The sequence below is a fragment of the Grampus griseus genome (genome assembly GCF_964374135.1).
Source record: "Grampus griseus genome assembly, chromosome: 6".
In the NCBI taxonomy this organism is placed as follows: Eukaryota; Metazoa; Chordata; class Mammalia; order Artiodactyla; family Delphinidae; genus Grampus; species Grampus griseus.
Window position 1 is genome coordinate 33,882,330 of NC_139000.1, and position 15,197 is coordinate 33,897,526.

A 15,197-nucleotide genomic window follows, 5' to 3' on the forward strand; every position below is an offset into this window, starting at 1 on the left:
TTTTGAAAGCTTTTTATGTGCCAGGCATTGTGCTGAAAGGCTACATCCAATCTTCCCAACAACCATGGAAGTGGTTCCGTAATTATCCTCATTTACTACTGAAGAAACTGAACTCAGGTTAAATAACTTGCTGAAGTCACGCAGATGGCAAGTGTTAGAGATAGGATTTAACCCAAGTCTGACTCCAAAGTCCATATTCTGAACCACCAAGCGAAACTATTATTTTAAAGAGGACCATCACCGATCTCTGCCAAGGCCCTCCCCCTGGGTTACAAGCTGGCCAATATTCCCCGCGGCGACGCGTGCGCAGACTCCGCCCGCCGCCCCTCCCTTTCCCACGTGCTTCTCAAATTGCGCAGGCGCTCTCCTTGTCGGAGGCTGAGCCGTGGAGCAGGCGCGGAGGCGGTGCCGGCGCCGGCGGGGCTTGGGCACGCTTCGGGTAGCCAATGCGCATGCGCGGGGCTAGAGCTACAGTCCTTGGGGGAGCACGGAGATGGCGGCCGCCGGGGGAGCTTCGTCTGAGCCGGCGGTTTCAGAACAGCCGGCGGAGCTGTCTGCCGCGGTGCGGGCGAGCATCGAGCGGAAGCGGCAGCGGGCGCTGATGCTGCGCCAGGCCCGGCTGGCGGCCCGGCCTTACCCGGCGACAGCGGCTGCGGCTACCGGAGGTTTGGGCCCGGGCGGCGTTTGCCCCTTCTCTTTCTTTGCGGACCGGGGGCAGCGTCTTGGGTGTGGCGTGCACTCCCTTAGCGTTTCCGCGCAGACCCTCCCGCAGTCCCAGGTGCGGGGGGTGGGGGTGGGATCCGCTCAGCGGGCCTTGTCACAGTGGGCTGTCCGAGACCACAGGGCGACTCCTGACTCCCAGCCCTGGCCTTTCCTCCCTGCTCCTGGGCGGTCCTTAGCTTGGGAATGCAGCCGCCCTCGCCGTCAGGAAATGCCAGCCAGTGCCTCAGCTCTCCCTTTCTGCTCTCTTCCTGCAGCTTCCACCGGTCCCAGGGGTGGTTTTTGTGTAAAGCTTTTAGACCTTGTAACACATTTAACTAGTGGTCCTGCACCAGCTTCCCTCAGTCATCCGTTTAACACAGGGTGATTGAGTGCATATTCCGTAACCGGCACAGTGCTTGCTCCGTGCTGGGAGCAAACAGACGTTAGCTGCTGCCTTCGTGGGGCTAACAGAATGGCACCTGTTGTGCTTCACGTTTTTCAAATTGGCTGATTTGATTCTCACAGCTAACCTGTGAGAAAATAATTAGGACAGGGTTTGGTATCCTTGTTTTACTGAGGTGGTAACAGGATCAGAAAAGGAAAGGGGGTTTGCTCAGGTGCATCCCAGTAAGTGCAAAGGCTAATCAGGACTAGAACTCGGGTCATCTGACCCTGGGTTCGGGGCCTTTCCTTGCTCTCCAGCTGCCTCTGCTATACTAGGCATCTCTCTCACCCATAGGAAGAAAGGCTGTTATTCTTGTTTGGATTTCATCTTTCCCTTTTCTTAGGGCAGCCCTTGGCGGCTTATTTGTCTCTTTGCCTATCATGTATGTGTGTATCATGTAATTCTCCAGTGGGGTCAACTAATAATTTTCCTCAGGGAAATACAGTTTGGTTGACACGTGGTTCTTCAGGACCACCTCTATAATGTGAAGCACAGGTGTTCCTAAGCCTATATCCATACTGTGTGAGCAGTTGAGCACGGTCAGAGCTGTGTCATCCACTACCCTTTTTCATCAGCCAGAAGTAAGGATGAGTGAAAAGAGCGAGCTGCGTGTCTTGATATTCATACTGACACTGAATCTGCAAATTGCAACCAGTTTTAATGGTTCCGGTCTCATCCTTTCTGCTTTATAGTGGTTTTCTTTTATTCCTTTCCCAACTTGAAGCATTCTAGGGTCAGGACAAAAAGTTGTCCATCTGCATTGATTAATTCATATTCATTATTCCATAAAGGTTTCTAGATCTGTACTAAAAGACCGTGGAACACGGGTGCGAAATAGAGCATAAAGTGGTATTAAACTAAATGTCTGATAATGGAAAGCAAGGTAGCATGAATATTTTGTTAGATTTCTTAGGTATTTGCCAAAGAACTGAACTGTGTTACAGCATTGTATACAACCTGCAGTGCTTCAAGAGTTGGGTAGGTGCTGAGATTTTTAATCTTTGTAGTACTTTTATTTCAGTGTACTGTACAGTTTTCATTTTCTGTGTGTGCTATGACATGCCATGAAAAAACTGAGAAGAACTTGCGTGGAATGTGTTGCTAAGAGTAGTGCTAAGGGCCTGGGGAACAAACAAGGCATAGCAGTAGAGAGAAATTGGGCTTTGTTTTTGGCATGATTTACCATTGTTCAGGATCCTGCTCAGATTATGGTCTTGATTACTCCAGCTTCCCTTCTTAATTCTTACTGCACTCATGAATGATCATTCTAATCATTTGCTACACTATTCATGAAATCAAAATCATATTCTGATACATTCATTGATTTCTATCCAGTCAGTAAATATTCGTGGAATGCTTAACTATTTTTCAGAATTACGGAGATAAAAGCACTCAGTCTAATGAAGGGATGTAGAGAGATGGACAGACAATGTAGTAGAATATGAGAATTGCTGTTAACTGTATAAACAGGCTTATACTCTAATTCCTTTATTTAATAAATTGAGGCCAGAGAAGGGGAGTTTAGACTTAAGCAAGATAATACCTACTAAATTTGTCTTTAAAAATTAGTTATAACATTCATACATTAATGTAAAATGCACTTATCTGAATTTGACCTATGTGAATACTCATGTCAATACCGCAGCAATCAATATACTGTACAGACACTTCCAGAACCTTAGAAGTTTCCCTAATGGCAGTTCTTAGTCAACCATTCACCCTCAGAAGTAACTATCATTCCGACCATTTGATTAGTACTGTCTGTTTTTGAACATCATATAAATGGAATCATACGGTAACTGGCTTCTTTTGCTCAACATAATACCTGAGAGATTCATCCATGTTGTTGCATGTGTTGGTAGTTTGTTCATTTATATGTTCTGTAGTACTCTTTTAGGTTGTTATACCGTAGTTTTTCCATTTTCCTTTCGATGGAAATTTGGGTTGTTTCCAGTTTGGGGCTGTTACGAGGAAAACATTTGTGAGCATTTTTGATACGTCTTACGGTAGACATACGCACTCATTTCTATTGTGTACATGCCTAGAGATGGAATTCTGGGTTATAGGGGAGATGTGTATTTTAACTGTAGCAGGCATTGCCGAACAATGATTATATGAATTTAAAATCTTACCAGCCGTGAGTGATAGTCCCAGGTGCTCCACACCCTCATCACCTGGTATTATCAGTCTTCTTCATTTTGAGTATTCTGGTGGGAATGGTGATATTTCAGTATGGTTTTAATTTGTATTTTCCTAATTACTTATGATGATGAGACCTTTTTCATGTGGTTACTAGCTGTTTGCATATCTTCACTTGTGAAGTTTCTCTTCAGGTCTTTTCCCTTTTTTTAAGTTGGGCTATTTGTCTTTCACTGGTTTATAGGATTTCATTACGTATTCTGGATAAGTCTTTTGTCAGATATACATATTGCAAATAGCTTCTCCCGATTTGTATCTTGTCTTTTTACTCTCATAATGGTGTCTTTTGATGAATAGAGGTTCTTAGTTTTTTTTTTTTTTTTTGCGGTAGGCGGGCCTCTCACTGTTGTGGCCTCTCCCGTTGCCAACGGAGCACAGGCTCCGGACGCGCAGGCTCAGCGGCCATGGCTCACGGGCCCAGCCGCCCCGCGGCATGTGGGATCTTCCCGGACCGGGGCACGAACCCTTGTCCCCTGCATCGGCAGGCGGACTCTCAACCACTGCGCCACCAGGGAAGCCCAGGTTCTTAGTTTTAATCAAGTTCAATTTGCAGTTTTTCTCTTACGGTTAATACGTTTGTGTCATGTTGAAGAAGTTTCTGGATACCTCAAGTTCATTGAGTTATTCTCCAATGTTCTCTTCTAGAAGCTTTATTGTTTTACCTTTTACCCTTTACATTCAAGACTATGATCCATTTAAAAATTGTTTTGTGTATATTGTATGAGGTAGAGTCAAAGTTCATTTATTGAAATAACCATCTTTTCCTCACTGTTTTGTAGTACCTTTGTCATAAATCCTAGCATCATTTATTGAAAATATTATCTTTTTCTCACTGAATTGTCTTGGAGCCTTTGCTGTAAGTTAAGTGACCAAATATGTGTAGGTCTATTTCAGGACTCTCTCTTTTACTATCAATAAATTGGCCCCTTTGATTTAGTACTATACTGTCATAATTACTGAAGCTTTGTAGTAAATCTTTAAACCTGGTAGTGTAAATCCTCCAGTTTTGTTCAGGATTATCTTGGCTATTGTGTGTTCTTTGTATTTACATATAAATGTTAGATCAGCTTGTCAGCGCCCATTGCTCCTCCCCCTCGTGAGTGTGCCTGTGTGCGCGCGCGCACACACACACACACACACACACACACGCACGTACGTGCGTCCCTCCCCCCGCCCCCCCCCCCCCCCCCCCGCCACTGCTGGGGTTTTGAATGGAATCACATTGAATCTTTAGGTAAATCTGGGGAGAATTGACTTAGATTTCTCTTAGTGGTGTTTTCAGTGTAGAGGTTTTACACACCTGTTCCTAGGTATTATTTCTTAATTCTAATTGTAGATTCTTTTGGATATTCTGTATACATAATCACATCATCTGTGAATACTGTTTTCTTTCCAGCCTTTATGCCTGTCTTGTTTTCTTGCCGTAGTACAGTGGCTGGGACCTTCATTATAATGTTGAATAGAAGTGGTATAGTGGACATCCTTGTCTTGTTTGATATATATTAAATTTTTAAAAGTTCCTGTTTATGCACAAGGGAACATAAGGGCTTACCTAGTTCATTTGTTGACCACTCTTACTTTTTGTAGGCATGGCTAATGTAAAAGCAGCCCCGAAGATAATTGACACAAGAGGAGGCTTCATTCTGGAAGAGGAGGAGGAAGAAGAACATACAACTGGAAAAGTTGTTCATCAACCAGGTAAAGTGTGTTTTCAGAAAATAGATACCTAGGTTGGTCATTTTGAGTAACATGCATAATTCTTTGCAAAGTGATGCTAGAAAATGCCACATTTAGTCTAGTCACTGAGCAGGTTGGCTTTATAAGAGTGATAAAATTTGGCAGTTTTGCTAGTAGATTAAAAATGAAACAGATTTGGCAGTGATTCATTTAACATGTCGTTTGTGTACTTAGGGTTGATGCTCTCTGTTTTATAATAGGCAGGCTGATAGAATAAATACTTAGAAGTATCTTGATAGGCTGAAATGAGGGACTTGAATGCAAGAGATAAACTTTAGGTCTTTTCTTTATGTTTAGAGAAAAAAAAGTGGTCTGTAAAGTACAAGATAGGTCTGGCATAAAAAGAATAATAAAATATTATGTAAGGTTAAAGTTTTGGTAAATCACATATATCTATATCCATCCATCCTCTGGATGAGGGTACTTTCACACTCTTTGAAAAAGATAGTTTTACTTGATCATAAGTTTGAAGCCAGTAGTGGAATATAACAGCTTAAAAAAGCTATTCCAGTTTTGGTTGTAGCATTAGAAGTGTTGTGTATTCATCAAGGTAGGTAATAATCCTGTTCTCTTCTGTGTGTGTCTAAACTGTTGTTTTCAGAAGCTGACACCTGAAGGATTAAAATACTTATTTTCAGTTTGGGTGCCTTTTTTTTTTTTTAATATCTTTATTGGAGTATAATTGTTTTACAATGGTGTGTTAGTTTCTGCTTTATAACAAAGTGAATCAGCTATATATATGCATATATCCCCATATCTCCTCCCTCTTGCATCTCCCTCCCACCCTCCCTATCCCACCCCTCTAGGTGGTCACAAAGCACTGAGCTGATCTCCCTGTGCTATGGGCTGCTTCCCACTAGCTATCTATTTTACATTTGGTAGTGTATACATGTCCATGCCACTCTCTCACTTCGTCCCAGCTTACCCATCTCCCTCCCCGTGTTCTCAAGTCCATTCTCTACGTCTGCGTCTCTATTCCTGTCCAGTCCTTAGGTTCTTCAGAACCTTTTTTTTTTTTTTAGATTCCATATATACGTGTTAGCATATGGTATTTGTTTTTCTCCTTCTGACTTACTTCACTCTGTATCACAGACTCTAGATCCATATACCTCACTACAAATAACTCAGTTTCGTTTCTTTTTATGACTGAGTAATATTCCACTGTGTATATTGGGTGCCATATTTTATGAGGGCTATTGACAAGTGTATATGTCCAAAACAGGGTGGTCAAAATGGAAATATTGAAATTGGCATGTGAGGAACAGTTGTCAAAACTGGATACGTTTAACTTAGAAACACTGCAGCTGCCTGCAAATGCAAGAAGTATTCCTCTGTGGACGACAGATTATACTTACTGCGATTTGCTCTGGAGGGGAGAATTGGAACAGTGGATAACAGTTAACAGCGAGGGAGATTCCAACCCAGTATAATGAACTTGTACTTTGCACTAAATAGGGTGTTGGCACATACATCATGTGAGCCAAACCACGTGGAGTGCTGCCTCTAAATAGCAAAGCATTGGAGGGGTTCAGAGATTGAGAGACCGCTTGAGCAGGATATTGTAGAAAAACCCTGTATCAGGAGGGAATGCCTTGAATTCAGTGACCTGTAAAGTCCTTATGATTCTATGGATATGAAGATTCACTGTAACTGTTTTTCTGTAGATTCCTGAATCCACCACGGGCTTATAAAGCCCTGTTCATTCAACAGGTCATGCAACAAACATTAATTGAGAACCTACTGTAGTGCCTTTGTGCTTGACTGAGGTATGTATGTGGCATGTGTCATATACTGTTATTGACGGTAGGGCTGCTGCTTGCAGTTAGCACTCTGGTAACGAATTTGTGCAGGTTAGTAAAGGTGTCTCTTATTCGCAAGCTGGCCCCATACAGGGAAGGCAGGGAGAGGCTCAAGAAAGAGTCAGAGCACTCCAGATTGGTAGGTGGCAGTTTTAATAAGCAAGGGAACTTTCTTACAAGGCTTGTCTTGGGCGGCTGTGAGTTGAGTAGATCTCCGCACCCGCTCGCCAAATCTTAAAGTATATGTAGAAGCTTTCACTGGGTTCAGTTCCATATTCAGTCCACATGGTCTCAACAACACCATACGCTCTCAACAACACCATATGCTCTCAAGGCTGTGTCCTTGAAACAGCTCCCACTGTGGGAACATGGGGCAGAATGTACATCCCAAGGAGAGAAGAAGAGAGAGTGAGGAGCCTCTGATTGCCCAGGTCCAGCTCACAGGTTAACCGGTGGTCACATCCTTGATTACCTCTTCCACAGTGTCATCTTTGGGAGAGAAAGTAGAAAAAGACCCTCTTTCTCTGGGCTGACTTAGCCTGGGCCAGGGCTCATGGCTTAAAAAGTGGTCATGGGCTGCATTTTGATACCTGTTTGCCCCCTTGGGCAGGTGCCTTTGCACAAGGAGCCTACTTTTAAGACTTTATGTGGTTGACCTCTATGGGTAGAAGAAAACAGGGAGAGTAATTAATATTTTCTATCACTTTTTTTTTTTATAGTCAGACACTAATTTCTGTACTTGGCAGAATTTCAGACAGTCACAATGATGAAAGGGCTTGAAAAGGAAAGGAAATGGGCTTCACTAGGTTTATAAAAGTTTGGATGTCTCCATACATACTGGAGAGGGGCCCCGTGGATTAGGACACTGCAAAGGGAGATCTCAGAAAGGGGGGTTGGGGTGGAGCTTCTGCAACTCTTGACTGAGGGAGCAATGGAACCTCTCCTTTGGTAAAAAGCTAGATGCCTATGGAGAAGAGGCTGGTTGCTTCTCTGTGCTTTTCTGCTTCCTAGGACTTTTTTTTTTTTTTAATGTCTTAAGTTACTTACAATTGGTGCAGCTTAAGAGCTCTTTCTTTTCTTTCTTTTTTTTTTAGTTATTTCTGAGATATACATTTTAAAGTAATAACTAGAATTATGACTTATAACATTATACCAGAACATATAAGAGTTTTAGAAATTTCATGTAATGTCTGAAACATTTATATTAACATACTTCCATACAAATAACCCAAAGAAAGTTTAGTATTAGTTGTTTTTTTTGTTTGTTTGTTTTTTTATACTGCAGGTTCTTATTAGTCATCAATTTTATACACATCCGTGTATACATGTCAGTCCCAATCGCCCAGTTCATCACACCATTATCCCCACCCCACCGCGGTTTTCCCCCCTTGGTGCCCATACGTTTGTTCTCTACATCTGTATCTCAACTTCTGCCCTGCAGACCGGTTCATCTGTACCATTTTTCTAGGTTCCACATACATGCGTTAATATACGATATTTGTTTTTCTCTTTCTGACTTACTTCACTCTGTATGACAGTCTCTAGATCCATCCACGTCTCAACAAATGACTCAATTTTGTTCCTTTTTATGGCTGAGTAATATTCCATTGTATATATGTACCACAACTTCTTTATCCATTCGTCTGTCGATGAGCATTTAGGTTGCTTCCATGACCTGGCTATTGTAAATAGTGCTGCAGTGAACATTGGGGTGCATGTGTCTCTTTGAATTATGGTTTTCTCAGAGTATATGCCCAGTAGTGGGATTGCTGGGTTGTATGGTAGTTCTATTTTTAGTTTTTTAAGGAACCTCCATGCTGTTCTCCATAGTGGCTCTATCAATTTACATTCCCACCAACAGTGCAAGAGGGTTCCCTTTTCTCCATGCCCTCTCCAGCATTTGTTGTTTGTAGATTTTCTGATGATGCCCATTCTAACTGGTGTGAGATGATACCTCATTGTAGTTTTGATTTGCATTTCTCTAATAATTAGTGATGTTGAGCAGCTTTTCATGTGCGTCTTGGCCATCTGTATGTCTTCTTTGGAGAAATGTCTATTTAGGTCTTCTGCCCATTTATGGATTGGGTTTGTTTATTTAATATTGAGCTGCATGAGCTGTTTATATATTTTGGAGATTAATCCTTTGTCCGTTGATTCGTTTGCAAATATTTTCTGAGGGTTGTCTTTTGGTCTTGTTTATGGTTTCCTTTGCTGTGCAAAAGCTTTGAAGTTTCATTAGGCCCCATTTGTTTATTTTTGTTTTTATTTCCATTACTCTAGGAGGTGGATCAAAAAAGATCTTGCTGTGATTTATCTCAAAGAGTGTTCTTCCTATGTTTTCCTCTAAGAGTTTTATAGTGTCCGGTCTTACATATAGGTCTGGAATCCATTTTGAGTTTATTTTTGTGTATGGTGTTAGGGAATGTTCTAATTTCATTCTTTTACATGTAGCTGTCCAGTTTTCCCAGCACCACTTATTGAAGAGACTCTCTTTTCTCCATTATATATCTTTGCCTCCTTTGTTATAGATTAGTTGACCATAGGTGTGTGGGTTTATCTCTGGGCTTTCTATCTTGTTCCATTGATCTGTGTTTCTGTTTTTGTGCCAGTACCATATTGTCTTGATTACTGTAGCTTTGTAGTATAGTCTGAAGTTAGGGAGTCTGATTCCTTCAGCTCCGTTTTTTTCCCTCAAGTCTGCTTTGGCTATTCAGGGTTTTTTGTGTCTCCATACAAGTTTAAGATGATTTGTTCCAATTCCGTAAAAAATGCCATTGGTAATTTTTTTTTTTTTTTTTTTTTTTTTTTTGTGGTACGCGGGCCTCTCACTGTTGTGGCCTCTCCCATTGCAGAGCACAGGCTCCGGATGCGCAGGCTCAGTGGCCATGGCTTATGGGCCCAGCCGCTCCGCGGCACGTGGGATCCTCCGAGACTGGGGCATGAACCCCTGTCCCCTGCATCAGCAGGCGGACTCTCAACCACTACGCCACCAGGGAAGCCCGCCATTGGTAATTTGATAGGGATTGCATTGTATCTGTAGATTGCTTTGGGTAGTATAGTCATTTTCACAACATTGATTCTTCCAATCCAAGAACATGGTATATCTCTCCATCTGTTGTTATCATCTTTAACTTCTTTCATCAGTGTCTTATAATTTTCTGCATACATGTCTTTTGTCTCCCTAGGTAGGTTTATTCCTAGGTATTTTATTCTTTTTGTTGCAATGGTAAATGGGAGTGTTTCCTTAATTTCTCTTTCAGATTTTTCATCATTAGTGTATAGGAATGCAAAGATTTCTGTGCATTAATTTTGTATCCTGCATCTTTACCTAATTTTGTATCCTGCAACTTTACCAAATTCATTGATTAGCTCTAGTAGTTTTCTGGTGGCATTTTTAGGATTCTCTATGTATAGTATCATGTCATCTGCAAACAGTGACAGTTTTACTTCTTTTCCAATTTGTATTTCTTTTTCTTCTCTGATTTCCGTGGCTAGGACTTCCAAAACTGTGTTGAGTAATAGTGGTGAGAGTGGACATCCTTGTCTCGTTCCTGATCTTAGAGGAAATGCTTTCAGTTTTTCACCATTCAGAATGATGTTTGCTGTGGGTTTGTCGTATATGGCCTTTATTATGTTGAGTTAGTTTCCCTCTGTGCCCAGTTTCTGGAGAGTTTTTATCATAAATGGGTGTTGAATTTTGTCAAAAGCTTTTTCTGCATCTATTGAGATGATCATATGGTTTTTTTCTTCAATTTGTTAATATGGTGTATCACATTGATTGATTGCGTATTTTGAAGAATCCTTGCATCCCTGGGGTAAATCCCACTTGATCGTGGTGTATGATCCTTTTAATGTGTTGTTGGATTCTGTTTGCTAGTATTTTGTTGAGGATTTTTGCATGTATATTTAGCAGTGGTATTGGTCTGTAATTTTTTTTTTTTGTAGTATCTTTGTCTGGTTTTGGTATCAGGGTGATGGTGGCCTCATAGAATGAATTTGGGAGTGTTCCTTCCTCTGCAATTTTTTGGAAGAGTTTGAGAAGGATGGGTGTTAGGTTAGCTCTTCTCTAAATGTTTGATAGAATTCATCTATGAAGCCATCTAGTCCTGGATTTTTGTTTGTTGGAAGTTTTTTAATCACAGTTTCAATTTCATTACTTGTGATTGTTCTGTTCATATTTTATGTTTCTTCCTGGTTCAGTCTTGGAAGGTTATACCTTTCTAAGAATTTGTCCGTTTCTTCCAGGTTGTCCATTTTATTGGCATAGAGTTGTTTGTAGTAGTCTCTTAGGATGCTTTGTATTTATGCAGTGTCTGTTGTAACCTCTCCTTTTTTGTTTCTAATTTTATTGATTTGAGTCCTCTCCCTCTTGATGAGTCTGGCTAATGGTTTATCAATTTTGTTTATCTTCTCAAAGAACCAACTTTTAGTTTTGTTGATCTTTGCTATTGTTTTCTTTGTTTCTATTTCATTTATTTCTGCTCTGATCTTTATGATTTCTTTCCTTCTGCTAACTTTGGGTTTTGTTTGTTCTTCTTTCTCTAGTTCCTTTAGGTGTAAGTTTAGATTGTTTATTTGAGGTGTTTCTTGTTTCTTGAGGTAGGCTTGTATAGCTATAAACTTCCCTCTTAGAACTGCCTGTGCTGCATCCCATAGGTTTTGGATCATCGTGTTTTCATTGTCATTTGTCTCTAGGTATTTTTTGATTTCCTCTTTGATTTCTTCAGTGATCTCTTGGTTATTTAGTAACGTATTGTTTAACCTCCATGTGTTTGTGTTTTTTATGTTTTTTTCCCTGTAATTCATTTCTAATCTCAGCGTTGTGGTCAGAAAAGATGCTTGATGTGATTTCAGTTTTCTTAAATTTACTGAGGCTTGATTTGTGACCCAAGATGTGACCTATCCTGGAGAATGTTCCGTGCGCACTCGAGAAGAAAGTGTAATGTTTTTGGATGGAATGTCTTATAAATATCAATTAAATCTATCTGGTCTGTTGTGTCATTTAAAGCTTCTGTTTCCTTATTTATTTTCTGTTTGGATTATCTGTCCATTGGTGTAAGTGAGGTGTTCAAGTCCCCCACTATTATTGTGTTAATGTTGATTTCCTCTTTTATAGCTGTTAGCAGTTGTCTTATGTATTGAGGTGCTCCTATGTTGGGTGCATATATATTTATAATTGTTATATCTTCTTCTTGGATTGATCCCTTGATCATTATGTAGTGTCCTTTCTTGTCTCTTGTAACATTGTTTATTTTAAAGTATTTTATCTGAGATGAGTATTGCTACTCCAGCTTTCTTTTTTTTTTTTTTTTTGGCGGTACGCGGGCCTCTCACTGCTGTGGCCTCTCCCCCTGCGGAGCACAGGTTCCGGACGTGCAGGCCCAGCGGCCATGGCCCACGCTCCCAGCCGCTCCGCGGCATATGGGATCCTCCCAGACCGGGGCATGAACCTGTGTCCCCTGCATTGGCAGGCGGACTCCCAACCACTGCGCCACCAGGGAAGCCCTCCAGCTTTCTTTTGATTTCCCTTTGCATGGAATATCTTTTTCCATCCCCCCCCCTTTAGTCTGTATGTGTGCCTAGGTCTGAAGTGGGTCTCTTGTAGATAGCGTATATATGGGTCTTGTTTTTGTATCCATTCAGCAAGCCTGTGTCTTTTGGCTGGAGCATTTAATCCATTCATGTTTAAGGTAATTATCGATATGTATGTTCCTATGACCATTTTCTTAATTGTTTTGGGTTTGTTTTTGTAGGTCCTTTTCTTCTCCTGTGTTTCCCACTTAGAGAAGTTCCTTTAGCATTTGTTGCAGAGCTGGTTTGGTGGTGCTGAATTCTTTTAGCTTTTGCTTGTCTGTAAAGCTTTTGATTTCTCCATCGAGTCTGAATGAGATCCTTGCCAGGTAGAGTAATCTTGGTTGTATGTTCTTCCCTTTCATCATTTTAAGTATATCATGCCACTCCCTTCTGGCTTGTAGAGTTTCTGCTGAGAAATCAGCTGTTAACCTTATGGGAGTTCCCTTGTATGTTATTTGTCGTTTTTCCCTTGCTGCCTTCAGTAATTTTTCTTTGTCTTTAATTTTTGCCAATTTGATTACTATTTGTCTCGGCGTGTTTCTCCTTGGGTTTATCCTGTATGGGACTTGCTGCGCTTCCTGGACTTGGCTGGCTATTTCCTTTCCCATGTTAGGGAATTTTTCGACTATAATCTCTTCAAATATTTTCTCTGGTCCTTTCTCTTCTCTTTCTGAGACCCCTATAATATGAATGTTGTTGTGTTTAATGTTGTCCCAGAGGTCTCTTAGGCTGTCTTCATTTCTTTTCATTCTTTTTTCTTTATTCTGTTCTGCAGCAGTGAATTGCACCATTCTGTCTTCCAGGTCACTTATCCGTTCTTCTGCCTCAGTTATTCTGCTATTGATTCCTTCTAGTGTATTTTTCATTTCAGTTATTGTATTGTTCATCTCTGTTTGTTTGTTCTTTAATTCTTCTAGGTCTTTGTTAAACTTCTTGCATCTTCTCTATCTTTGCCTCCATTCTTTTTCCGAGATCCTGGATCATCTTCACTATCATTAATTCTGAATTCTTTTTCTGGAAGGTTGCCTATCTCCACTCATTTAGTTGTTTTTCTGGGGTTTTATCTTGTTCCTTCATCTGGTACATAGCCCTCTGCCTTTTCATCTTGTCTATCTTTCTGTGAATGTGGTTTTTGATCCACAGGCTGCAGGATTGTAGTTCTTGCTTCTGCTGTCTGCCCTCTGGTGGATGAGGCTATCTAAGAGGCTTGTGCAAGCTTCCTGATGGGAGGGACTGGTGGTGGGTAGAGCTGACTGTTGCTCTGGTGGGCAGAGCTCAGTAAAACTTTAATCCACTTGACTGTTGATGGGTGGGGCTGGGTTCCCTCCCTGTTGGTTGTTTGTCCTGAGGCAACCCAACAGTGGAGCCTACCCAGGCTCTTTGGTGGGGCTAATGACAGACTCTGGGAGGGGTCACACCAAGGAGTACTTCCCAGAACTTCTGCTGCCCGTGTCTTTGTCCCCACGGTGAGCCACAGCCACCCCCGCCTCTGCACGAGACCCTCCAACACTAGCAGGTAGGTCTGGTTCAATCTCCTATGGGGTCACTGCTCCTTCCCCTGGGTCCTGATGTGCACACTACTTTGTGTGTGCCCTCCAAGAGTGGAGTCTCTGTTTCTCCCAGTCCTGTTGAAGTCATGCAGTCAATTCCCACTAGGCTTCAAAGTCTGATTCTCTAGGAGTTCCTCCTCCTGTTGCTGGACCCCCAGGTTGGGAAGCCTGACTTGGGGCTCAGAACCTTCACTCCAGTGGGTAGACTTCGGTGGTATAAGTGTTCTCCAGTCTGTGAGTCACCCACCCAGCAGTTATGGAATTTGATTTTACTGTGATTGCGCCCCTTCTACTGTCTCATTGTGGCTTCTTCTTTGTCTTTGGATGTGGGGTATCTTTTTTGGTGAGTTCCAGTGTCTTCCTGTCGATGATTGTCCAGCAGTTAGTTGTGATTCTGGTGTTTTCGCCAGAGGGAGTGAGATCACGTCCTTCTACTTCGCCATCTTGGTTCCTCCTCTGTTTTCTTCCTTCCTTCCTTCCTTCCTTCCTTCCTCCCCTCCCCTCCCCTCCCCTCCCCTCCCCTCCCCTCCCCTCCCCTTCTTTCTCTGTGTTGGGATTTAGTTGCGGCATGCGGGATCTTTTGTTGCGGTTCACAGGCTCTTCGTTGCAGCACTCAGGCTTCTCTCTGGTTGGGGCTTGGGGGTTTTCTCTCTCTAGTTGTGGTGTGCAGGCTCCAGGGTGCATGGGCTCTGTAGTTTGCAGCACGCCGGCTCTCTTGTTGAGGCTCGCAAGGTCAAGCTCAATAGTTGTGGCACGCAGGCTTAGTTGCCCCCACGGCATGTGGGATCTTGGTTCCTTGACCAGGGATCAAACCCGTGTCCCCTGCATTGGAAGGCGGATTCTTTACCAGACCACCAGGGAAGTCCCTCTGCTTCCCAGGATTCTTATGACTGGGTACTTTATCTTTGCTGAGGGCAGTGTCCCTTGAACCCTTTGCAGCACACGCCCACCAAGGATTTCTTTGTTAATTTTAAAGACAGTCTATTTTTGTAGCATAGCTGAGAAAAATCAAAATAATTTATTTGGGTCATTAAGCTTTGCTGCCTATAAAACAGAGCCTATCAGATGCTTTTAGAATCTAGAACAGGGTTCTTCAGTATCACCAGCAAGGCTTTATTAAAACACAGGTTATGGGGCCCCATCCCTAGGGCTTCTTCTGATTTAGTAGGTCTTAGGTAGGGACTGTGAATT

General features: G+C 42.1%; 1 protein-coding gene across 3 annotated transcripts in view; it reads left to right on the forward strand.

Annotated features, from left to right (window-relative positions):
• Positions 1 to 492: 492 nt before the first annotated feature.
• The window catches only part of XPA (XPA, DNA damage recognition and repair factor), a 35,856-nt gene continuing 21,151 nt past the window's right edge, over positions 493 to 15,197 (forward strand). For all 3 annotated transcript variants that reach the window (XR_014296858.1, XM_082656244.1, XM_082656243.1), the window contains exons 1-2: positions 493 to 665; positions 4,934 to 5,044. Coding sequence is in view for 2 of the 3 variants with exons in the window: in XM_082656244.1 (XP_082512370.1) it covers positions 494 to 665; positions 4,934 to 5,044 (283 nt within the window). In the remaining variant the exon portion in view is untranslated. The remainder of the gene's footprint in view (positions 666 to 4,933; positions 5,045 to 15,197) is intronic.